Source organism: Anomaloglossus baeobatrachus, chromosome 5 (assembly GCF_048569485.1).
Source record: "Anomaloglossus baeobatrachus isolate aAnoBae1 chromosome 5, aAnoBae1.hap1, whole genome shotgun sequence".
Lineage (NCBI taxonomy): Eukaryota > Metazoa > Chordata > Amphibia > Anura > Aromobatidae > Anomaloglossus > Anomaloglossus baeobatrachus.
In genome coordinates this window covers 296420470-296447444 of record NC_134357.1, presented here as the reverse complement: position 1 = coordinate 296447444, position 26975 = coordinate 296420470, and the positions used below count along the sequence as shown (strand labels likewise).

Genomic DNA, 26975 nt, shown 5'->3' with positions numbered 1-26975 from the left:
AGGTGCTCACCAAACATCTAGATATATTCCTCGAGGTGTCTAGTTTTCAAAATGGGGTCACTTGTAGGGGGAGCTCCACTGTTTAGGCTCCTCACGGGTTCTCCAACCGCAATATGGCGTCCGCTAATGATTGCAGTTAATTTTGCAGTCAAATGGCGCCCCTTCGCTTCCAAGCCCTGCCGTGCGCCCAAACTGTACATTCCCACCACATATGACATATCTGCGTACTCAGTAGAAGTTGCAGAAGAAAGTTTGTGCATTTTTTCTTGATACCCTTGTGAAAAAGTAAGCTACATGGTTAAATTAACAATTTTGTGTTTTTTATTTTTTTTATATTTTCATGCTTCAACGTTCTAAATTTCTGTGAATCCCCTGTGGGTTCAAGGGGCTCATCAAACCTCTAGATAAATTCCTTGAGGGGTTTAGTTTCCGAAATGGGGTCACTTGTAGGGGGAGCTCCACGGTTTAGGCACATTATGGGGTCCCTAAACGTGACATGGCGTCCGCTAATGATTCCAGCCAATTTAACTTTCAAAAATTCAAATGGCACTCCTTCCCTTCTGTGCGCCCAAGCAGTACACCTCCACCACATATGAGGTATCTGCATGCTCAGGAGAAATTGCACAATACATCTTATGGTGCATTTTATCTTGTTACCCTTTGTGAAAATGCAAAATGTGAGGCTAAAATAACATTTTTGTGGGAAAAAGAAAAATTTTCATTTTTTCCCTTCTACATTGCTTTGGTTCCTGTGAAGCACCTAAAGGGTTAATAAATATTAATATGGAATATCTAATAATGTTAAATGATAAAGTCGAGATGAGGCTATATGGCCATTATTGAAAGACTATATTGGATCTTACTGGGAGACTGATTTTTGATCTGAACGACTACATGAGACATATCTCACCAGGCATGATCTCCAGTCATTATGGACTATAAGCTGTATCTCATTAAATAGGAAAGAGCCATAAAGCACATTTCTACTTTCACATGGAGTTGTCGTGTTTGTTGATTTTTGTATAAGTTGGTGCATGAATGTATAGAAAAACACAAATGTATAATGTATCAAAATTACACTGTTTATTCCTGGGCTAACTGCTAGTTACATTTTATGTCAGTGTCTACATGTTTAAAAAATAAAAAAATGGGGAGCTGTGCTGAAATGTCTAGTGTCTAGCTCAAATAAAACAGAGAAGAAAATAAGTATTTGATACACTGCCCTGTCTTTGAACGTTTTCCCACCTACAAAGAATAGAGATCTGTAAATTGTACCATAGGTACACTTCAACCGTGAGAGACAGAATTTACCCCCCCATCCCCCCTAAAAAAAAAAAAATAAATCCAGAAAATCACCTTGTATGATTTTTAATGAATTAATTAATTTACATTTTATTGCACCAAGTATTTGATCACACACCAACCAGTAAGAATTCTGGCTCTCACAGACCTGTGGTTTTGTTTTTTTTTCTCTTTTAAGAAACCCTCCTACTCTGCACTCATTACCTGTATTAATCCCACCTGGTTGAACCCATTACCTGTGTAAAAGACACCTGTCCACACACTCAATTGATCACACTCTAAGGCCAGAATCACCCTTGCTAGTGCCTCGCGATTAACTTGCGCAAGTCTCTCATGGCAGAACCCGGCATGGCCACACACTATGCATACAGGAGCGTCTGAGCTGCATAGAGATACATGCAACCAACACACTGTCAGGGGAGTGTGCGGCCAAGCCGTCTTCTACCATAAGAGACTCGCGCGAGTTACACGCGAGGCACTAGCAAGTGTGATTCTGGCCTAACCTCTCCACCGTGACCAAAGAGCTGTTTAAGCACGCTATGGACAAAATTGTAGACCTGCACAAGGCTGGGATGGGCTACAGCTCAATAGGCAAGCAGCTTGGTGAGAAGACAACAACTTTGGGTGCAATTATTAAAAAATGGAAGAAACACACGATGACTGCCAATCTTACTCTGCCTGGGGTTCCATGCAAGATTTGGCCTTTTTGAATAAGGATAATTCTGAGAAAGGTTGGGAATCAGCCCAGAACTACACAGGAGGCCCTAAATTGAGCTGGAACCATAATCGCAAACATTACAGTTAGAAACACAATATGCCGTCATGGTTTAAAAATCCTTCTGGGCACGCAAGGTCCCCTGCTCACAGCAGCACATGTCCATGCCCGTTTGAAGTTTGTCAGTGACCATCTGGATAATCTAGAGGATGCATGTGGTCAAATAAGACCAAAATAGGTATCAACTCAACTTGCCGTGTTTGGAGGAAGACTGGTGATTAACCTCAAGAAGACCGTCCCAACCATGAAGCATGGGGGTGGAAACATCATACTTTAAGGTTGCTTTTCTGCATAGGGGACAAATAACTGCACCGTATTGAAGGGAGGATGGATGAGGTCATGTATCGCGACATTTTGGCCAAGAACCTCTTTTCCTCAGTAATAGCATTGAAGATGGGTCTTGGCTGGGTCTTCCAGTATGACAATGACCTGAAACACATAGCCAGGGAAAATAAGGAGTGGCTTCATAAGAAGCATTTCAAGGTCCTGGAGTGACCTAGCCAGTCTTCAGACCTGAACCCAATAGAAAATCTGAGGGAGCTGAAACACAATGTTACCCAGCGGCAGCCCCGAAACATGAAAGATCTGGAGACTTGTATGGCGAAGTGTAACAAGATCCCTTCTGCAATGGGAACATACGTGGTCAAGATCTACAGAAAACATCTGACCTCTAATTGCAAAGAAAGGTTCTTTACCAGATATTAACTTCTGTTTTTCTATTGTAGCAAAAGGCTATTTCATGCAATTTAATGATTTTAAACATCATCTGAAGGGATTTGCTGGCATTTTTGTGGGGATTCTATCTGTCACAGTTGAAGTGATAAAAATTACAGACCTGTATATTCTTTGTAGGTGGGAAAAGTTGCAAAATCGGCAGTGTATCAAATACTTATTTTCCCCACTGTATGTTTTGTGTGAAGGTTTCTTGGTCCTCCGTGTCCTTTTTAAAGGAATTTCTTCTCTCATTTTATTTTGAAGGTATGGGGCAAAATGAGCCACCTTCCCACTAGTCCAACGTCAGCAACTGTAAGTACTAGATGTTGTGTTTTTTTTATATTTATTATTAATTATTATTATTTGTTTAAAGATTTGCTTGTCCTCACTTTAAAAAGTTAGTGAAATTGGATCAGTCAGGGCCATTGGACAGATGTGTTTAGTTCCTTCACTCTGGTCCCTTATTTGTAAGTTACAAGTGCATCTCAATAAATTAGAATATCTTCAAAAAGTTAATTTATTTCAGTAATTCAATACAAAGGGAAACACACATATTATATAGAGCCATTACACACAGAGTGATCTATTTCAGGTGTTTATTTCTGTTAATGTTGAGGATTATGGCTTTCAGCCAATGAAAACCCAAAAGACATTATCTCAGAAAATTAGAATATTATATAAGACCAACTGAAAAAAATATTTTAAACTCAAATGTTGGCGCCTACTGAAAAGTCTGTACAGTAAATGCCTCAATACTTGGTCAGGGCTCCTTTTTGCATGAATTACTGCATCAATACGGCGTGGCATGGAGGCGATCAGCCTGTGGCACTGCTGAGGTGTTATGGAAGCCCAGGTTGCTTTGATAGCAGCCTTCAGTTCATCTGCAATGTTGGGTCTGGTGTCTCTCATCTTTCTCTTGACAATACTCCATAGATTCTCTATGGGGTTTAGGTCAGGCGAGTTTGCTGGCCAATCAAGCACAGTGATACTGTGGATATTAAACCAGGTATTGATACTTTGGCAGTGTGGACAGGTGCCAAGTCCTGCTGGTAAATGACATTTCCATCTCCAAAAAGCTTGTTGGCAGAGGGAAGCATGAAGTGCTTTAAAATTTCCTTGTAGATGGCTGCGCTGACTTGGGTCTTGATAAAACACCGTGGACCTACAACTTCGTATGCTCAATCACATTGCGTATATGTGCAGGAGCAGCCTTTACATTGCATGCATTACTCTGGTCCATAAAATAGACCAAAGTAGTTCATGCTGCAATTTATTTTCCATGTAATTTGTGTGTCCGCATGGAAAATAGACCTTGTTCACTGTCAGACTGGCTATAATGGATCCATATGCTTGTTCGAACCTGGCATTAAGGAGAGCAGAGAAAACGGCAAAGCTCACTGGAGCTGAAATGTCGCATGGGTTAAAAGGTTAATTTCACTGGATGTGCTGCCTCACTCTCCAAACTTATGGGCTATAGAAAAGGATACTCTCCTTGGAAATACACAGCTTATCTTCTAGCCGATATTAGTGGGATAGACGCCCCCACGAGAGATCTGAAATTTGAATCAAGCTGCATATCAGGGGTCTGAAAAACCTATTAAGGGATTGTGTGTAATTGGATTAACTAAAGCTAACTATTAATGTGTAAAAATATTTTTTGTCAATTTTATCCATATCCTTTAAAATGAATGCATTGCCTCTCGTTACATTATGCATTCAGTGTATCCATAGAGCCAATACATGTCATAGTGCATGCCGGAAGGATACAGTAAAAGAGATATCTGCAAACCAATATAGAAAAAAATAGTCCGGTGTGTTTTATATACAGTGAATCGCCTAAACATAGGGATGGGGTTTTTTTAATTTATTTTTTAACGTGGACTCTTATGCATGATGTTTACCACTGTAAAACATAGGGCGTATGACTGCATCATCAACTAAACATTTGTTGTCTGTTATGGATGCACATATTTCAGCATGGGGGCTGTGAACACAACCAGTGGAACATTTTTCATCAAGAGGACTTCCAGAGTTTCTTATTAATGATGCTCAATACTTGTAATGATGGATGCTCGAATGGGCATGATTTGAATACCTGAGTTATAATGGAGTCGATGGGGGAGTGAAGCATTTCTCCGGAAGATTTCTTGGAAAAATGCTAGTCCCTCATTGACTTCTACCATGTTTCCCCAAAAATAAGACTGACCTTGAAAATAAGCCTTAGGCCTCTTTCACACGTCAGTGTCTCTGGTACATGTTTAGTCCGTTTCCTCACGAACCGTAGACACTGGCACACGTAGACCCATTAAAATCAATGGGTCTGCGCTCACGTTCTCGTTCTGCCATGGACCGTGTGTACGTGTGGAGCATACTTGTGACTGTGTGCTCCACACGTAGACATGTCGATTTTTCTCCGGCATCACGGGTGTCACACGGAATGCATACGGACCACACGCAGGTGTTCCGTGTGACACGCACCGGAGAAAACACACGTGTCTGAGAAAAAAAATAAATCTTTACTCGCCTTCTCCAGCCCTGCTGTCTGTGCCGCTGCTGTCACTTGCTTCTGACCGCCACTCATTATGCTCATTGCATATTCACTTCACTGCGGCCGGAACCAGCTGCAGCGGGAAGTCGGCAGGACCGGAGACCGAAGATCAGCGCCACGGACTCAACGCCAGGGACAGGTGAGCAGAAAGTTCCCGTTCTCCGTGTGTTATCAAGGATAACACACGGATAACACACGTGTGCCATAAACACTGCTCACGGAGGGGAAAACGCACCTTTGACACGTCCGTGAAAAACGTGCGTGGTTTTCACGAACGTGTGAAAGAGGCCTTAGCAGGATTTTACAGGACTTTTGGAGTATGCTTGAAATATAAGCCCTATTCCAAAAATAATCCCTAGTTTAGTCAGGGCCTTAACCCATCTTTTGGACCAAAAAATAGAATTACAGTGGAACCTTGGATTAAGAGTAACTTGGTTTCAGAGCATTTCGCAAGACAAGCAAAGCCTTTTGCAAATTTGTAACTGGGTTTAAGACCAATAATTTGCAATAAGAGCAAATGCCCACCGTGCACACTTCCGGTTCTGTCCTTTCACCGCATTATGCTTTCTATATGTACTGTATATTGTATACCATTTGGGTTTTTTTAGAATAAAGGTTGTCCTATTTATAAATCATTTTTTCTCTATAGTGTACCTCCCGCACAATTCTGTTGTAAGCTAACATGCAGTTTAATGTGTTTTGGTTTTTTTTTACTGTTCTGTACAGTATTTTGTATTAGTGTACTGTAATTTTATATGAATACAGTAAATAGTTTTTATTACTGTAATAGGTTTGTATAAATACAGTAAATATTTTTGGGTTGTGGAATGAATTGTCTGCATTTCAATTATTTCCTATGGGAAAATTCGCTTTGATATAAGAGTAACTTGGTTTAAGAGCACAGTCCCGAAACCAATTATGCTCGTAATCCAAGGTTTCACTGTACCTGTCTTCATTTCAGGGAAACACGGTATTGTACCCGAGTTGCACCCATGCAAGCATCCAACTGCTGGTTACGAGTAGTGATGGGCCAGCACTATAAGGGTATGTGCCCACGATTAGTGTTTGCAGTGTTTTGGACACAGCATGCTTGAGCTGCATCCAAAACGCTGTGGTGTACAGTACAAGCACAGTGGATGGATTTCTAGAAATCACGTGCCCACTATGCTTGTTTTTTTTCGGCAGCAAACACTGACCTGTGGTGCATCTTTCTAGATCGCAGCATGTAAGTTGTTTGCTGCGGAATCGCATGCATCCTCCGTTGGGAGAACACAAGTGAGAGACCGCAGCGCACTGAACCCTGATCGTGGGTACAAGCAGCTGCGGTCTCCTGTGTTCTCCTGTGGAGGAGACATGCGGCCCCACAGGTCAGGATTTGCTGCGTCAAGGACGCAGGGAGTCTTGATCGTGGGCACACACCCTAATGCTCGGTCCTCAAGTCGAGCAGGGTAGACGCTCTGAAAGTGCCCAACTTGAGTAACTAGTATAATGGAAGTCACTGATTGGACAGTTCATCTCTCTACCCGCATACAGCCATAAAGCGAGGATTTCAGGGAGGTTGTTGTTGTTGTTGTTGTTGTTGTTGTTGTTGTTGTTGTTGTTTTGTTTGTTTTTTGTTTGTTTTTTGACATACTACTTATGATAACGTTACTTTAACCCCAGTGAAAGGCATTCAGAAATGGCGACTGGCTCTCCTTGTGGTGCCTGCACACATCATGCAGTGAAGCCAGCCTGTGTGTTCTGATGGTTTCACAGACAAAACATCTGAGCACCTGCAATACTCGTCCGAACTCTGAGTATCTGAGCACCCCGATGCTCGATCCAGTAACGAGCGCTGCTGAGCACGCCTCCTCATCACTAGTTATGAGTACCGAGCATGGTAGTGCTCGCTTAACATTATACAGTGTGTCCTGTCGACCGCCAGTAACTTGAGAACGGTGGCAGCTATCGGCATTGAAGTGGTGTCTAGGTATAGTAAAGTAGCCATGCGCTACGCAATGAAACCACCTATAGCGCCACCTGGTGGAAAAAAAAACGAGTTAGCATTTTTATCTCAAAAATGGAACAAGATAGAGAAGAAAAGTGAATTACATAATTGTAGGGCATCATCAATTCAATATGAATCGACACCTTGCATACAGAAATGCTATGATATGAAGCCCAAGACCCCCCACACGCACACGCGCACACACACACACACACCCCAAATCATTGAATGCTGGTCACGCATATGGCGCTCATTTAACTTTGATGCTCAAAGTGCCCACCGTCAGCTACAATGCACATCTGGACTCTGGACAGCATACTGTATCTTGCTGCACATTGTGCAATATGGTAGGTGACACGTTTGCACAAGCATCTGTAATTCTTTGTCGTAGGTTCTGCAATGTTGGGAGGGATTGCATACACCTGCTGTTTGATGTGACCTCACAGAAAGAAGTCCAATGGGGTCAGGTTAGGTGAGCGTGGAGGCCACTCCACGCAGACACCATACCCAATGACTTGTAGGAAGGTCTCCATGAGGTATCGCTTCATGTCCGCAGCCTTGTGAGTTTTACACGTTGTAATCATAGCATTTCTGCATGCAAGGTGTCGTCTCGTATTGAATTGATGATACCCTACAACTTTGTAATTCACTGTTTTTCTGTATCTCGTTCCGTTTTTGAGATAAAAATGCTAACTCCATGGTTTTCCACCAAGTGGCGCTATAGGTGGTTTCATTGTGTAGCGCATGGCCACTTTACTATATCTAGACACCACTTCTATGCCTATAGCTGCCGTCGTGCTCAAGTTAATGGTGGTGGACAGTATATGGGTGGACACACTGTATTGTGTGTGTTTTTTGATTTTTTTTGTTTTTTTTTTTTTTCCCATTTTGATATCTTACATTAGAGAAATTAAGTAAAAAAAAAAAAAATAGTAAGAGCAGGTAGCTATAACCTGCTATTACTTGCTTTGGATGAGTTGCAAAGAAACAGATGCATTGTATAGCAGATTTTTGTAATATTTACTGTAATACAAGCTTTGATCACTTCTCGCAGATGCTATGTGCCAGTTTAGGAAGCCCAACTAACCCATGTGGATCTCCTCCTGGATCTCTTGGCAAGCCTCACAGTTTAGATAACCTTGGTTTTCATGGTGACCTGCCAGGCAGCTATAAAAAAGCTCCCGGATGTGAGCGAGAAGACTCCATAGGAACAGATTATCTCAAAAGCTTTAAAAGCCAGGTCAGTAGTCCAATCACTTTCTGGTGTGTCTTGTGTGTCTGCATGCTGCACACTGTGATGTATGATCCCGGCTGTTTCCAGAACTGTGTGGATCAGCAGCTATGAATAGGTTGCTCAGAGCTTTCACAATCTCTCTGTTGTTTTACAAAGGCAAAGTTAAAACCGCATTCATTAGAGCACAGAAGCCAAGAACAACCTCTACTGCAGACTAAACAGGTGAGCCAGACATTCACCTAATAATGCTTATATTTCACCCAAATCTTTATTACTATTTACATTATGATTTTATTGCTCTTAAAGGTTTTATATTGAAATTGGGTTCCCCCTACAGTGCTTGTCGCATCAGTTAGCATTGTGCATAGAACTAATTAAGTCCTCCTTCTAGATGTACGTGAATCTCCTACAAGTCCTACCCTATCAATGGCTCTCACATACATAACATGTACCCATTAGTCTATGGTTTTTTTTGTGCAGACTATGTATCCAATCAAAAATAGACACATGTCCATGAATTTGTGAAGTCCCAGATCAAAATTACCCATGCAAGTCCATGGGTCTGTGAAAATCACTACCATCAGTGTGATTCTTGATGCTTTGTAATTTATTTGTTTTATATGTGAAGACCACTAAAAGTTGACATTCACCAAACACTGATGAAACTTGAACCATTTTTTTGCATGCCTGAAAAGTCACAAACGTCTGAGGCCTAAGGCACATGGAGACTGTAGGTGTGGATTATTTCAACCCTTCTCTCTCTGATTTACCGTGCTCTGGTGGACTTCATGTATTATGTGGAAAATGTAATGTCTGGCTACTCATGGTTTCTCAAACAACCCCTGGAGTTTGTGTGGGCTCAGAAGCTGGACCAGTTTTAAAGAGGTTGTCCACTTCTCAGACGACCCTTTCTCAGAGTGTTTGCTCTTGTTGAAATAGCAACACTTCTACTCACCTCCAGTGCTGATGCTGTTACAGCGGTATGTGCACTCACTCATCTGGGGCTCGTGATGTTATGTAATGCAAGCCCTGTGCCCAATCACCAGCAGCTTCAATCTCCCCTCCTTTAGATATATCAAACATCAATAGGAAGGGAGCGGCCAGCTGCAGCCCAGACTTTCTCTTGATGCTTTGTACTAAAGTAGGGACAGTTCAGTCAGTGCTAACTGGGCACAGGTTTGTATGATATAACATGATGTGACCCCTGGGTGAGCGAATGCAGATACTGGTGGAATGGCACCGGAGGCAAGTATAAGGGTGCGTGCCTACGATCAGTGTTTGCAGCGTTTTGGACGCAGCATGCTTCAGCTGCATCCAAAACGTTGCGTTGTACAGTGCAACCATAGTGGACGAGATTTCTAGAAATCCCGTGCCCACTGTGCTTTTTCCACAGCAAACACTTACCTGCAGTGCATCTTTCCAGACCGCAGCATGTCAATTGTTTGCTGCGTATTCACATGGGTCCTCCAGAAGGAGAACACAGCGAGAAGACCGCAGCGCACTGAATCCTGATCGTGGGTACAAGCAGCTGCGGTCTCCTGCGTTCTTCTGTGGAGGAGACTCGCGAATCCGCGGGTCAGGACCCGCTGCGTCCAGGACACAGTGAGTCCTGATCATGGGCACATACCCTAAGTGTTCCTGTTTTAACAGGGGCAAACATGACATATAAGAATGGGTTGTCTGAATAGTGGCCGACCCTTTTTAAGAGTTTGGCTATGATGAGACCTTTTAGGAACTTACAATGGTATTACAAAATTATGCACCACATTAATGATGTGGAAATGTCAAACGGTGTTTTAAAAATAAAAAAATTGAAAACCGCATAAACTCTTTTAGAAGTAGCAGTATGTTAGAATTTATTAGCTGCTACTTTCTTCAACATTTTGATCACTTACATTGGGTGGTTCTCAGGTTTGCTGCTGGGTATACTACGTGAAACACAAAAGAATACAGCAGCACTCCAAGTGCGAAAATACGTGCAAACCTATAATGTATGACATTTAAACAGCATTAATGCTATATGGACTATACTTAGAAAAATGAAGGTACTTAGCTCATTGGCCAATTAATGTGAGCCCATGTACCACTGACAAGGTGACCCTTCTTTTATGGGCCCCTAACTTATTTCATGCCTCTTCTGGACTTAGTCTGTACATTTATGGGAAGATAGGGGCATATAGGATCCAATACTAATTAAAAACACACCCTGAGGCTGATGGGAGGGGAGCACAGAAGCAGTGATAATATAACACGAAAAACTGACCGGCATCTCCAAATAAATGTGAACAGGAGCGAGCTGCTATGACTACACAAAACAAACCAAAGAATACAGCAGCACTCTAAGCGCTGAGACATACAAACATAGAATATATGAAATTTAAACTGCATTAATGCTATATGGAATATACTTAGAAAAATAAAGTTACTTAGCACATAAATTGGCCAATTTTCAAAATAAATGTGAACCGGTGCAAGACTGCATGAAACACAAACAAAAGAATACAGCAGCACTGCTGGGTATACATTCCCTGACAAAGTTCTGTCGCTTATCCATGTTATGTAAATAAAAGCTTATAACCTGACTTTAAATTCATCCATTGGTTTTATAAATCACTCTTTTGAAAGCTGAAACCCTCCTAAATTTGGTTAAGGTTCTGAAAATAAATTTGCTGCAAAGCTGAAATATTGATCATTTAATGAACACAGAAAAGTCAGATTTTGGCAAGACCAAAGTTTTGTCGCCCACAGAAAGTAACGTGAAATTCAAACAAATAATTGACTTCTAATACAAAGATATGTTGCATAACATTGGTGAATGAAGTTGTGGTGCTATTAGAGCCATATTTAATATTTTGTGTGACTTCCATGAGGTTGAAGGACTGCATCCATGCGGTTTAACAATGATTCATACAATTTATTGATTAAGTCATCAGGAATAGTAAAGAATGCAGTCTTCCATGCCTCCCAGAGTTCATCTAGATTCTTTGGTTTTGTCTTCCAAGCTTCCTCTTTCATCCTACCCCTAACATGCTCAATGATGTTCATGTCCGGTGACTGAGCTGGCCAGTCCTTGAGCACCTTGATCTTCTTTGCCAGGAGGAACTTTGTTGTAGAGATAGATGTATGAGATGGAGCACCATGCCGCTGCAGAATTTGACCCCTTTTATGATTGGGAATGTAAGAGGTAGCTAATACGTCTTGATATTTTGGGCTATTGATATTGCCTTTCACCTTGCAAATGTTTCATACACCCCCATACTGAATGTAACCCCAGACCATGATCTTTCCCCCACCAAACTTAACTGTTTTCTGGATGTATTTTGGATCCATACAGGCTCCAGTAGGTCCCCTGCAGTATTTGTGGTGGCTGTGGTGTAATTCAACTGAAGATTCATCAGAGAAATCCACCTTCTTCCACTTTTCCAGCGTCCATCTGTTTAGCAGGCTGTGGGACTTGGCAAATACCACACATTTTTTTAAATTGCCTTTTTGTTTAGTGCTGGCTTCTGGGCACTGATTCGAACATGGAGGCCATTTCGAGACAGAATCCTACAAACTGTTCTAGTTGACACAGGGACTTGAGGTGACCAGGCCTGTTGGAGCTATGCTGCAGTGGAAGAGGGGCTGGCTTTGGATTTTCTAACCAACAAACGTTCCTCCTGAGCAGTTGTCTTGCGGGGTCTGCTGGACCTGGGCTTGTCAAAAACATCTCCAATTTCCTCAAATCTTTTTTTTTTTTTTTTTAATTCTTTGTACTTGACGCTGAGACACATTAAAGGTGCCAGTCACCTCTGCAGTGGATCTGGTCTTCAGCCTCTTGATAATCCAAGGCTTTGGTCGCAGGGTGGAATTTTGGCATGTTGTCAGAGGTCAAGTTGCAGTTCAACTGAAGGTCTGGTGTGCTGGGTTGCTTTTTATACACACCCACTAATTAAGCGATCATTTAGTGAGCACAGGTGAGGATGTAAACTAAGATTGGGTGCATTATATGACAAGGCGACACAACTTTTGTCTTGCCAAAATCTGACCTTTCTGTGTTCATTAATTGAACAATATTTCAGCAACTTTATTTTCATAACCTGAACCAAATTTTGGAGGGTTTCAGCTTTTAAAAGAGTAATTTATGAAACCAATGGATGAATTTAAAGTCGGGTTATAAGCTTTTATTTACATAACATGGATAAGCGACAGAACGTCTGTGAGGAAGTGTACTAATGTGGTATGTTCCGAACAGTCTTCTTGGTTCTGAATTGAATGGAGGAGATAAAAACTTTGATTTTAGCTTGCACTCGACCAGTTCTTACAAATTTTTCCAACTGACAAACACCCCCCCAATATAGGTGTCAGGAGTGCAGAATATTAAAGTATGTTTGCAGAAGTCCTTTTTCACTCAAATTTCAGTGTATAATGCACAAAGAGGCCCTCACAAGCAGAACTACTGTGGTATTAATTGGTTAATCTGTGTCTTCAGTTTGATTTAAAAACCCTTTAATACATGATATGTTGCTAATTTAGCTGATATCACACAATTCTGTCCCTAAAGAAATTGAACTAAAAGTTCTTAAAGCAAATCATAGCAAAAATCTGATTTAATTTTTTTGCCTCTGATTCCAGGAGAACTGGATTTTTTTTTGTTTTTTTTCCACACTAAAAATCCACTGAACATAGCCTACCACCAGATGTAAGTGTTTAAAGAGCACCAACCACCAGGATTTTTCTATACGAGGTAAAGGCAGTGCCGTACAGGTAGATAGATGCTGAATGCAGGCATACCTGTTATAAAATGATTGGATGTTTGCTTGCATAAATATCCCTATTCAAAGTTGCATAAATGCACCGCACTTTGATTGACGGGTACTATGGTGGCAGGCCTTTGTGGGTTGGGTCCAAAATGTAAAGTCCTCCTCCAGCATCCTCCGACATGCCCCCTTCTCTTTATTTGAATATCGCGCTGCCATTCTTGTTGTTGGTGGCACGTGTGTATTGACACAGTAATTCTTTCTTTACTAAAATTGCGCCGGAGTCCGCGCATGCGTTGAACTGCGATCTCTGGCGCCATTTTATTGAAGACACTGCACTGAAGAACATGAGCAGCAGGGGGCGCGTGCACAGATGTAAAAAACAAACAAACCACAAAGTGTGCGCACACGCTGATGCCTTTCATATTATTCACTGAATTTCTTCAATAAAATGGAATTTTAATGAAGACAATCACTGTGTCAATGCACACGTGCCGCCAACAACAGTAATGCCGCCACAATATTCAAATAAAGAAAAGGGGTCAAGCCAGGAGGGCGCTGGGGGAGGACTTAACAGTGAGGACCCGACCCACAAAGGCACGCCCATGTTGCACCCGTCAATCAAAGTGCAGTGCATTTCTGCAAGTTTGATTTCAGGATATTTCGTTATCCAAGCATCAGATCTTTCTACAACAGGTATTCCTGGATTCAGTATCCTAGTGCTAGTATAGCACTGCCTTTACTTCATATTGCAAAATCCTGGTGGTTGGTTCTCTATAAGGACATGCATGTGTAACGGAAGCATGGGCTGTATGCCACTATAGTGGCATCTGTCACCTATTGAGACTCATGGAAATGAAATATGTGTGTATATATACTGCATGGTATACATTTTCTTGCAGTTACACACAGAACAGGAATGCGCACTCTGCACCACTTTCCTATACAGGTAAATAAAAGGTATGATGACTTAAGTTAAAAGGACCCTCATTTGGTCTCCATCTGGTTAGTGGGGTCCTATGGAAACATTAGCTTATAGTTTTGGATCTTTTCCTGACATATATGTTCTTTGCAGTGTGCCTTATTCCGCCTTATTTTCCATAGGTGTTTGATAATAGCCAATAATAGTATTGATTTTTCTTTCATTTATTTTTTTTTTTCCATGACCATGTAGACATGACTGTCTGGTCACTTGGTGGCATTGGCTGTGTCATTGCTTAGTTGATGAGCATTGTGATATCAGTTGATTAACTTCGCTGCTGACATTGAAGTGTAAATTTTCGGCATAATGTGTTTGCCAATGTTTTAATTCTTCAGATGTTCCTATTTCTGTTTGTTATTGCTCTAGGATGCCCTAGGAATCTTGCCTATGGGAAGCCCGTTAACCTCAAGCATTTCCTCTAGCATCACATCTAGCCTGGCTGCTACACCTCCCAGCCCAGCAGCTATAAGTGGTACCTCCGGTATGAATGCCAATGCCCTTCCCTTCTACCCAACCAGTGACACTGTAGAATCAGTCATAGGTGAGAGTTCTTTTGCCTTTGCAAAATCTAAGCATTGCAAACTTTGCATTTGTTAGTGAATTTAGAGAGATCTTTCAGAATAAGACGCTGTCTGCCAGTCTGAAAATTAAACGTAATTCTGTATTCCCCTGCAGAGGTTCACATTTGGCAATTTTTTGCTTTTTAAAGGCCATGTTCCCCTTTACTGACACAAGTTAAGAAAAAAAATTGTCCCTTTGTGCCACTAAAACCAGTGATGGATTCTCTTAACTATAAGGTTTGGCAAGTATGCCATTCTCTTCAGTGCAGTTATAGTGAATAACTGTCGTGCATTTTAGGACTCCCTAATCTAAGCAATAAGTGGCTCAAGATAAATGATAACCTTGGCGACTCTCTACTGTTTAGCCTACCCTTACACCCATTAGCTTACGTTGTGACAGAAATTCACACCAAAATGGTAGCACTCCTTTTTTTTTTTTTTTTTTTTTTACACACACTGGTGCATTGCAGGCAATGTCCGATCTCCATCATCAAGGTACAGAAAGTATGTGTAATAATTGTAATTTACGTAAGGATAGTTCTAGACGCAAATTGTGGCAGAATTCTGGTGCAATTAGCATAATAAATCTCCCCTCTTATTTTTAGTATGAAGAATGTGTATAGGGTAAATTAATTGCGATCTTTTACTTTCATCTCTGGTTTTTGTAGGTAAAAATCCTCCCCCCCCCCACTTAATTACAATTATAAAAAAATATGTTTTCTAAATCTTCAAATAGTCCAAAACCTCTATTTCACATATGAAATATGATATAAGTGCGATAGTTACCTTAGGTTAAGTGCTCACTGTGAGTTTTTGACATTGCGCATTGTCGCATGTTAACATGTTTGTGTGTTTTTTGTTTGTTTTTGCCTTTGAAAATCGCATCCTTTTCCTGTCCCAGCAAAGTGTATGAGATTTCTGAAATATCATGCACTTGTTGCTTATTTTCTCCTTGCAGATTTGATTCACTTTCAGTTAAAAAAGTTGCGCATGCAATCTCCACATGACTGTATAACCTTGTCAAAGCCAAATACCAGGAACTATCAAAACAAAGCAGCTTTATTTAAAGTATGACATATCAAAAAGAGAAAAACGCATATTGAAAAATTAAATAAAACATTAGCCTAATTTACATAATAGGTGCAGAAATGCTACAAAACATCTGCAACATCAAAAACTCTCCAAATACTCAGTGTATTGTACCTAGTTTTAATAGTAAAACTCAGGCCACCACTAGATGGCGCACACTGCACATGGCTTTATAACGTTCCAGAACACACTGGTAACTGTATAAATCAGCAATAAGGTCCCTCTAGTGGTGTCTGAAAGTTTAGCCAATGGAAAGGTTCAGTTGAGCGCTAGCCATTATCTATTACCTAAAGAATTGTGCAATTCACATTTCCATAAAGCAAAGTATTAATAATTAGTATACTGTGCAGAGGTGGTTTCTGCACCAAACCGTGCAATACCTTTTTATAGCTGGGTTTATAGGTCAGCTTCAGTCCTTCTTAATGGAAACAATGGTCATGGGTGCACGTAGACAGAGGAAAGAAGATCTAAGCCAATGTCCAGCAGGAATCTATGGCCGTTTCGCACGTCCTTGTGCTTCTACGGGTCCAATCAAGATGGACCCGTAGAAGCACAAGGATGTGCGAAACGGCCATCGTCCATTAGGGGGCCTGCACCCCGACTCTCTCCCCGCTACTTTTAACTGCACATGATATTAGAATAAAGCACTTTGGAAAATTGGATGGTGTCTGCCGTAGATTCCTGCTTCCTGGACAAAGTATTAATAACTGTATAATGGATTGGTGTCGTAATGTACAAAAATAATCCACCCGATTTAACCTACCATAGTCTCGCTGTGTTCATCTAGTTTATAGTTTTACTCACAGCAAGTTGGGCTGTAGTGTGTACATCGCCCAGGCCAAAAGCTAATGCTCTACCAGGATACAGCTAAACCCCCACTAATGTGGAAGCGTCACAGGTGCAGGAGAAGCAGATCACACACACACCTCCATGGAATGGAGGGGAGGCGAATGCTAGATAATAAAACTGCACACAAGTGGCTTGCATAGAGCGCTGTTCACATGCAGATGGCACAGTCACAAACCCGCAGCCTATTAGGTGACGCCCTTCTATTAGATCAGGCGGGCTGCCAAGCCGTACCCCACTGTGTATCATGCACAGACAGACACTCTACAATGCAAGGCCCAACAGAAAGGGGCCTGGCTGTATCCTGTACAAACAAAAAAATATGACATTGTCTTCTTTTTGTTGCTATTTTTATATTTAGTGTAGCGACCTACAGACATGAGGTCCCGTGACGAGGGTGTAGGCTTACGTTTTATGGCCATAAATACCAACAAAAACCTCATATTTTTTTGTTTGTACAGGATACAGCCAGGCCCCTTTCTGTTGGGCCTTGCATTGTAGAGTGTCTGTCCGTGCATGATACACAGTGGGGTACGGCTTGGCAGCCCGCCTGATCTAATAGAAGGGCGTCACCTAATAGGCTGCGGGTTTGTGACTGTGCCATCTGCATGTGAACAGCGCTCTATGCAAGCCACTTGTGTGCAGTTTTATTATCTAGCATTCGCCTCCCCTCCATTCCATGGAGGTGTGTGTGTGATTTGCTCCTCCTGCACCTGTGACGCTTCCACATTAGTGGGGGTTTAGCTGTATCCTGGTAGAGCATTAGCTTTTGGCCTGGGCGATGTACACACTACAGCCCAACTTGCTGTGAGTAATACTTAATTTTTGGAGGACATTGTCTTCTTTTTGTTGTTATTTTTATAGTTTATAGTTTCAAACCTTTATGCTGTAAGTCGTACCATAAGTCTTAACTTCCATTTTACATTGTGTCGAAACACATTGTAGTAAATGGTTTAGAAAAAATAAATTTATGGCAAAAATCAGTAAAGTTGATTAGTACATTCTCCCCTGACGACCATCAAAATTGTGACTTAATTTCTGAACTGTGCTAGCTGTAACAGCATTAAAGGGATATTTTCATCTTCAGGAGTACTCTACTTTACTGTCTCCTGATTTTCTGCTCCCAAAAAAAGGGGCTGGTGGTGATGTGCTCCTTATCATTGACAGTCGAAACGAAGACACGTTTGTGCCGCTGGCCTGAACTGTGCACATTTCCAAACTGCAAGTTGAGGCAGCTTTGACTCTACAGCTTTAAAAAAAATATAGGGGCAATAAAGCGGACCAGATCCAGCAATCTGGCCAGCTTCAGAACAACACTTACAAGCTCTAAAGCAAAGCTCTTACAAGCGCTGTGCTCCTTGCCTATGAGACTGGCCACCACTGCAGAGGTGGCAGTGTCCTAGGCAACGAGTGGTAAACAATAGAACTCCAAAAGCAAAGTGATTTTAAATAGGAGGTAAATTGCAAAATGACTTGTAAATTGCACTCTGCATTTTTTTCTTTTCCCATTTACGAGAATGAAATACCTTTTACATGCCAAATAATGAGTAATCTTCATATGGGTTTCCCAGAACAACCAATTACATTACACCTGTTATACTGTTCTTATGTAAATGGCCTCTTCAGAGAGGATTGGAATTCTAGTGCCACGTTTTTTTAGGAATCTGTAAAGAATGGAAAGATGAGCTACATGGCTTCCTGTTTTTCGGTCAGCAGAGAAATGTGATTGGCTTTCGCTTGCAATCGGAAATTTATTCTGCAATTCTCCTCAGTGGTAGATTGCTGAGATCCTCTCACATACCAATTACTAGCCTCAATCACATCTAGCTAAGGACTAGTCCTTTTGTCAGTCCTACTATACATTTTCATCCAAAGGTAGCTGTATGAAAGCCCCATCTGAGGACCACATTTCAGACCATTTTGGAAGAAGCCCATTCATGTTTTCATTCATCTCTCTGGTGCACTTTGTGGTATCTTAAACCCTGCCCTATGTTTTGGTTCATATATTCTTCTTTTTTTGTTGTTGTTGTTGTAAAAAGTTAATCTTTCTTTGACATTTCTCAGAATCTGCTCTAGATGACCTCGACCTCAATGACTTCGGAGTTGCTGCTTTAGAAAAATCATTTGACAACAGCACAGTGGCTGCTCCGGGAGGCATCATGATAGGTAATGACTGTTACGGCTTGTCTCTCCTTCTGTTACTGTATATGAAGGCATCAATATGACTGTTCTCCTCTTATTTATTCAGGTGGAAGTTTAATGCAGAGCTCGGCTCCTGTAAATATCCCTGGCTCCTTGGGTAGCTCCGCATCCTTTCACTCTACCTCACCATCCCCCCCTGTCAGCATCTCCTCACATTTCCTTCATCAAACACCCGGGCCTCATAGCCAATCAGAAAATACCTTTCTTAATACGTCAGCTGCACACGGTTCATTGGGTGAGTTTCTCGATACAGTGAAGACCTTAAACTATTAATAAGGAACATGAGTAAAAATAAAATCAGGCTGAAGGGTGGACGAACAGAAAGAATTGTGGCCTGAAAGCTGTTTAGCATAACCATTTAGATTTAGTTACTCAGGGAATCCATATTCATGAGGATTCAAATCCTATGGAAGTACAGGAATCGGACATGGAAATTGTCTGACTCGCCTCCCATATATCATCAGAAGTTGGGTCATGATTCAGTTGCACTATAGATATGTTTTGTTTGATTTATGAGAAATCCTTGCATCGGTGATTCCTTACATGTCAGCTTTATTAAGAGTTGTCTGGGGCTTTACCATTAATGATCGCTAGGGCATGCCATCAATAGGAGATCAGTGAGGGTTTGACAATTGGCACCCATTTTGATTGACTGTTTCTCTTACTATCCATGCAGGTCTAAATGGGATGAATAATAGCATATGGGAACACTTTGTATCTGGCAGCTATTCTCCCGGAACATCCCCAGCATTTCCATCAGGCCCAGGAGGAGCTGAATTAGTAAGGCTCCGACAGGAACTAGAAGAGGCCAGTAACACAATCAAGCAATGGGAAGACTCATGGAAACAAGCTAAGCAGGTACACTATGGAGCATTTTGCCATCTGCCTGCTACATTTTTCCTGAACTCTGTCAGAACAGATTGACTGTTCAGACCAAGTACAAGCGCTCTGTGCTTCATGGCGGGGCTAGTCCCTTCAATAATATCTTTCCACTTCTTATTTTACTTCAATCTCCACCCCATTTTTCCTCTTCTAAAGCCAGAGATGGGTGGAGATAGATGGGAAAACAAGCAGTTGGGAAAGTGTATAATCTCGCGCATGCGCCGTGCCACTCTCACGGGACTGTGCAATGTGCACAGTGTGACCGCTGGTGACGTGTTGCGCATGCGCGAGATTATGGGCGGCGCTGTGACTTTCATCAGCAAGTACCCGCCCATAATCTCGTGGTCGCGCTTTCACCGCCGCCTCCACCGTTCTGCGCAAGCGCTGGCCAGCTTACCTCACGCCATCTCTTTGAAATTGCGCGATGGGGGACGGCCTAAAGCAACAGGGAGTCAGACTAACGGACACAAGAGAACCCGCCCCCGTGTACCATTATCAAGATCTGAATACAAAAATGTACCACTTTACAAAGTCTTTTATTTCTTTTTCGCTCCTAATTGGGAGACCCAGACAGTGTGACAGTGGGTGTATAGCTACTGCCTCTGGAGGCCGCACAAAGAACTACACTTAAAAGTGTAAGGCCCCTCCCCTTCTGGCTATACACCCTCCCGTAGGAGTACGGATTCCTCAGTTTTAGCTTTGTGCGCAGGAGGTCAGACACGCACGCATAGCTCCATTGTTTTTAGTCAGCAGCAGCTGCTGACTATGTCGGATGGAAGAAAAGAGGGCCCATACAGGGCTCCCAGCATGCTCCCTTCTCACCCCACTGTATGTCGGAGGTGTTTGTAAGGTTGAGGTACCCATTGCGGGTACGGCGGCAGGAGCCCACATGCTGATTCCTCCCCCATCCCTTTTTACAGGGCTCTGGGTGAAGTGGGATTTACTGGTCTCCAGGCACTGAGACCGTGCTCCATCTACAGCCCCTGGAGAAGATGCTGGATGGAGCGGAGTACATCAGGGACATGGCCCTGCTTCCTCAAGGTACTCTGTGTCCCCGTGCATTTGGCGCTCACACCGCAGCATGCTGGGTGTTGTAGTGCGCCGGGGGACATCAGCGCTACGGCGCTTGTGCCATGGCCTCATTCAGCTTCGCTGAAGCAGGCACACTTATGGGAATCGGTCGCGCCGGCCGCTGGGACTGCGGCGCGGCTGGCACTTGTGGTGCGCCGGGGACTTCAGCGCGGCCCGCGCTTTTACGGCGGCCGCGCTGATAACTCGAGTCCCCGGCTTTTGCGGCCTGCTTCCGTTCGTTCCCGCCCCCAGACCTGCCAGTCAGGAGAGGGGCGGGACGCTGGCCTCTTCTGGAAATCGGTCACGCCGGCCGCTGGGACTGCGGCGCGGCTGGCACTTGTGGTGCGCCGGGGACTTCAGCGCGGCCCGCGCTTTTACGGCGGCCGCGCTGATAACTCGAGTCCCCGGCTTTTGCGGCCTGCTTCCGTTCGTTCCCGCCCCCAGACCTGCCAGTCAGGAGAGGGGCGGGACGCTGGCCAGTGCATCAGCGCCGAGGGCTGGAGTCGTTTTTACATACTCCAGCCCTCACAATCGGCACAGAGGGGACACTGTTTCCCGCACTTCTGTTTGGGAACTCCCACGGACCGCCCCTCTCCACAGACGCCGGCAGCCATTCCTGCTGACACGCTGAGCTGCAGAGGGGAGCCGGGGAGACCCAGACAAGGAATTCTGCGCCTCTTACCCGCTATTCAGCGGGCGGTAAGCAGCCCTCAGGGCTCACCCCCTCTTGTGCCAGTAGTATTCTTAGTATTTTGTTTCTACAAATACTTGGTATTACATAGCGCTGGTCGCCCTTTGGCTATAGACTCTCTCACATTGCAGAGAGCCAGCAGCATGTCGTCCGTAAAACGCAAGGGTGCCAAGGCACAGACATTATATGCTTCCTGCACCGCATGTGGGACTTTTCTACCAGCAGGCTCCACGGACCCCCATTGTGTGCAGTGCTCGACCCCTGCGGCGCTTGCACAGTCGGGACCTCTGCTGGACGTGACCCAGGGTGTACCACCTGTAAATGCTGTCCAGGTGACAGGAACTGAGTTTGCAGCTTTTGCTGACAGAATGTCTCTCACTATGTCACAAATTCTTGACACATTGCGAGCTAGGCCTGTACTTCAGGCCACGGACACTGTGCAATCATTGTCCCCTGGTCCCCCTCAGCTCCAAGCTCCGGGACGGGCATATACACCTCAGGGTGAAGACTCTGACTCGGACGATGGCCCCGGGCAGCCTAAGCGGGCTCCCTATGACGGGCCTTCACATTCATCTCAATGGTCAGGATCCCAGCGAGATGAATCTATGGGTGATGAGGCGGACGTAACTGATCAGGATTCTGATCCTGGGACCGCTCTCAATCTAGATACACCAGATGGTGACGCCATAGTTAATGATCTTATATTTAACATCAATAAGATGTTAAATATTTCCCCACCAGCTCCTCTTGTAGAGGAGTCAGCTTCGCAGCACGAGAGAATCCATTTCAGATACCCTAAGCGTACATTAAGCACTTTTCTGGACCACGCTGACTTTAGAGACGCAATCCAGAAACCCCACGCTTATCCTGAAAGGCGTTTTCCTAAACGGCTTAAAGATACACGCTACCCTTTTCCCCCTGAGGTGGTCAAGGGTTGGACCCAGTGTCCAAAAGTGGATCCTCCAATTTCCAGGCTTGCAGCTAGATCCTTGGTTGCAGTTGAAGATGGAGCGGCACTTAAAGATGCCACTGACAGGCAGATGGAGCTCTGGCTGAAATCCATCTATGAAGCGATTGGAGCGTCATTAGCGCCTTCTTTTGCGGCCGTATGGGCACTCCAAGCTATCTCAGCCGGGCTTGCGCGAGTCGACTCAGTCACACGTGCATTTGCCCCGCAGGTAGCACCATTGACCTCGCAAATGGCGGCATTCGCGTCGTACGCGATTAATGCTGTTCTTGACGCTACAAGCCGCACGGCAGTGGCGTCAGCCAACTCCGTTGTTTTGCGTAGGGCCCTGTGGTTGAGACATTGGAAAGCAGATTCTCATTCCAAGAAGTGCTTAACCAATTTGCCTTTTTCTCGTGACCGATTGTTTGGAGAGCGTTTGGATGAAATCATCAAACACTCCAAGGGTAAGGACTCATCCTTACCGCAACACAGACAAAACAAACCCCAACAGAGGAAGGGTCAGTCTGGTTATCGGTCCTTTCGAGGACCGGGCAGGTCCCAATTCGCCTCGTCAAAAAAGACTCAAAAAGACCAGAGACGCTCAGATTCTTGGAGGTCTCAGTCACGCCCAAAAAGGACAGCCGGAGGAACCGTTGCCAAGACGGCGTCCTCCTGACTTGCGGTCTCTGATTTCCACACCCGCGGTCGGTGGGAGGCTTTCCCACTTTGGCGACATTTGGCTGTCACGCGTCAAAGACCGTTGGGTGAGGGATATTCTGTCTCACGGGTACAGGATAGAGTTCAGTTCTCGTCCGCCAACTCGTTTCTTCAGAACTTCTCCACCACCAGACCGAGCCGATGCTCTGTTGCAGGCGGTGGCCGCTCTAAAGGCGGAAGGAGTGGTGACCTCCGTCCCTCTTCAGGAACAAGGTCACGGTTTTTACTCCAATCTGTTTGTGGTCCCAAAAAAGGACGGATCAGATCGACCCGTCCTGGATCTAAAGTTGCTCAACAGACACGTAAAAGTCAGGAGGTTCCGGATGGAATCCCTACGCTCCGTCATAGCCTCAATGTCTCAAGGAGATTTTCTAGCATCAATAGACATCAAAGATGCGTATCTCCACGTGCCGATTGCACCAGAGCATCAGCGTTTCCTACGCTTCGTCATACACGACGAACACCTACAGTTCGTAGCGTTACCTTTCGGTCTGGCAACAGCCCCCCGGGTCTTCACCAAAGTCATGGCAGCAGTAGTAGCTGTTCTGCACTCGCAGGGTCACTCGGTCATCCCGTATCTAGACGACCTGCTTATAAAGGCACCCTCTCAAGAGGCATGCCAACACAGTCTGAAGGTGGCACTAGACACTCTCCAGAGTTTCGGGTGGATTATCAACTTTCCAAAGTCTCATCTAACCCCGACCCAATCTCTGACTTATCTTGGCATGGAGTTTCATACTCTCTCAGCGATAGTGAGGCTTCCACTGGACAAGCAGTGCTCGCTACGGACTGGAGTGCAATCTCTCCTTCAGAGCCAGTCGCACTCACTGAGGCGCCTCATGCATTTCCTAGGAAAGATGGTAGCAGCAATGGAGGCAGTCCCGTTCGCGCAGTTTCATCTGCGCCCTCTACAATGGGACATTCTACGCCAATGGGATGGGAAATCGACGTCCCTCGACAGGACTGTCTCCCTCTCTCAAACTGCCAAGGACTCTCTGCGTTGGTGGCTTCTCCCCACCTCATTGTCACAGGGAAAGTCGTTCCTTCCCCCGTCCTGGGCAGTGGTCACGACGGATGCGAGCCTATCAGGGTGGGGAGCGGTGTTTCTCCACCACAGGGCTCAGGGGACGTGGACTCAGGAAGAGTCCACCCTGCAGATCAATGTTCTGGAAATCGGAGCAATCTATCTTGCCCTGCGAGCCTTCCAACAATGGCTGGAAGGCAAGCAGATTCGGATTGTCGGACAATTCCACGGCGGTGGCGTACATCAACCACCAAGGGGGAACACGCAGTCGCCAAGCTTTTCAAGAAGTCCAGCGGATTTTGACGTGGGTGGAAAGCAGAGCGTCCACCATATCCGCAGTTCACATCCCAGGCGTGGAAAACTGGGAAGCAGACTTTCTCAGTCGCCAGGGCATGGACGCAGGAGAATGGTCCCTTCACCCGGACGTGTTTCAACAGATCTGTTGCCGCTGGGGGACGCCGGACGTCGATCTGATGGCGTCACGGCACAACAACAAGGTCCCAGTTTTCATGGCACGGTCTCACGATCACCGAGCGCTGGCGGCAGACGCCTTGGTTCAGGATTGGTCGCAATTCCGACTCCCCTATGTGTTCCCACCTCTAGCATTGTTACCCAGAGTTCTCCGGAAAATCAAGTCCGACTGCCATCGAGCCATACTCGTCGCTCCAGATTGGCCAAGAAGGTCGTGGTACCCGGATCTGTGGCATCTCACGGTAGGCCAACCGTGGACACTACCAAACCGTCCAGATTTGCTGTCTCAAGGGCCGTTTTTCCATCTGAATTCTGCGGCCCTGAACCTGACTGTGTGGCCATTGAGTCCTGGATCCTAGCGGCCTCAGGTTTATCTCATGAAGTTGTTGCCACAATGAGACAGGCTAGAAAACCATCCTCAGCTAAGATCTATCACAGGACGTGGAAGATATTCTTAGCGTGGTGCTTGGCTCAAGGGTTTTCTCCCTGGCCATTTGCATTGCCAATTTTTCTTTCCTTCCTGCAGTCTGGGTTGGAAAAAGGTTTGTCGCTTAGCTCGCTTAAGGGTCAAGTCTCCGCGCTATCCGTATTCTTTCAGAAGCGCTTGGCACGGCTTTCTAAAGTACGCACTTTTCTCCAAGGAGTTTGTCATATCGTTCCTCCTTACAAACGGCCATTGGAACCCTGGGATCTGAACAAGGTTCTCATTGCTCTCCAGAAGCCGCCTTTCGAGCCGTTGAAAGAGGTTTCCCTTTCTCGGCTTTCACAAAAAGTAGTTTTTCTTGTGGCGGTCACGTCTCTTCGAAGAGTGTCCGAGCTAGCGGCGTTATCTTGCAAATCTCCCTTCCTGGTGTTTCACCAAGACAAGGTAGTACTGCGTCCAATTCCGGAGTTTTCTCCCAAGGTGGTTTCTTCCTTTCATCTCAATCAGGATATCACTTTGCCATCTTTGTGTCCGCATCCAGTTCACCAATTTGAAAAGGGTTTACATCTGTTGGACCTGGTGAGAGCACTCAGGATTTACATTTCTCGCACGGCGCCTCTACGCCGTTCTGATGCGCTCTTTGTCCTAGTCGCTGGTCAGCATAAGGGATCGCAAGCTTCCAAATCCACCCTTGCGCGGTGGATCAAGGAACCAATTCTTCACACATACCGTTCTGCTGGGCTTCCGATTCCATCTGGACTGAAGGCCCATTCTACCAGAGCCGTGGGTGCGTCCTGGGCATTGCGGCATCAGGCTACGGCTCAGCAAGTGTGCCAGGCGGCTACCTGGTCGAGTCTGCACACGTTTACCAAACACTATCAAGTGCATACCTACGCTTCGGCAGATGCCAGCCTAGGTAGACAGGTCCTTCAGGCGGCGGTGGCCCACCTGTAGGAAGAGGCTGTCTGACAGCCCGTTCATGTGGTATCTTTTTACCCACCCAGGGACTGCTTTTGGACGTCCCACTGTCTGGGTCTCCCAATTAGGAGCGAAAAAGAAGAAGGGAATTTTGTTTACTTACCGTAAATTCCTTTTCTTCTAGCTCCAATTGGGAGACCCAGCACCCGCCCTATTTGTTCTTAGGGTTTCGTTTTTCGGGTGCACATGTTGTTCATGTTGTTTCTTAAGTTCTCCGATCTTGTTATCGGATTGAATTTGTTTTTGAAACTGTTATTGGCTTTCCTCCTCCTTGCTTTGGTACTAAAACTGAGGAATCCGTACTCCTACGGGAGGGTGTATAGCCAGAAGGGGAGGGGCCTTACACTTTTAAGTGTAGTTCTTTGTGCGGCCTCCAGAGGCAGTAGCTATACACCCACTGTCACACTGTCTGGGTCTCCCAATTGGAGCTAGAAGAAAAGGAATTTACGGTAAGTAAACAAAATTCCCTTCTTTGGTCAGAAAGGGGGCACATAAACAACAGGAACATTTGCTAGAATGCAGCCCAGGAGCTGCAGAGGGGGAATCTTTTAGGTTTAGTGCAAAATTTCTGATGAAAGGTTCCCTTTAATGTAAAATCTCTTCCTCATAACCTTCATTGGGGGGATACAGGAAATCATAGGTGTATGCTGCTGCCACCAGGAGGCTGACACTAAGAATTACAACTAAGAAAAAAAAAAGTCTGCTCCTTCTCAGCAGGTTGCTCCCACTTACTGGCAACCAAGCTATTCAGTTTAACTTGGTGTCAGGAGTTCCAGATTAGGGTCTGCCT

The 26975-nt window shown here is 44.6% G+C and overlaps 1 protein-coding gene across 1 annotated transcript in view; it reads left to right on the top strand.

The window, feature by feature from the left end:
* Window positions 1–26975, top strand: part of UNK (unk zinc finger) — a 134262-nt gene that overhangs the window by 77032 nt on the left and 30255 nt on the right. Inside the window, exons 9-15 of the mRNA XM_075349610.1 lie at window positions 3056–3103; window positions 8381–8566; window positions 8717–8782; window positions 14648–14822; window positions 18841–18942; window positions 19025–19213; window positions 19655–19836. Of these exons, the coding sequence (XP_075205725.1) occupies window positions 3056–3103; window positions 8381–8566; window positions 8717–8782; window positions 14648–14822; window positions 18841–18942; window positions 19025–19213; window positions 19655–19836 (948 nt within the window). The remainder of the gene's footprint in view (window positions 1–3055; window positions 3104–8380; window positions 8567–8716; window positions 8783–14647; window positions 14823–18840; window positions 18943–19024; window positions 19214–19654; window positions 19837–26975) is intronic.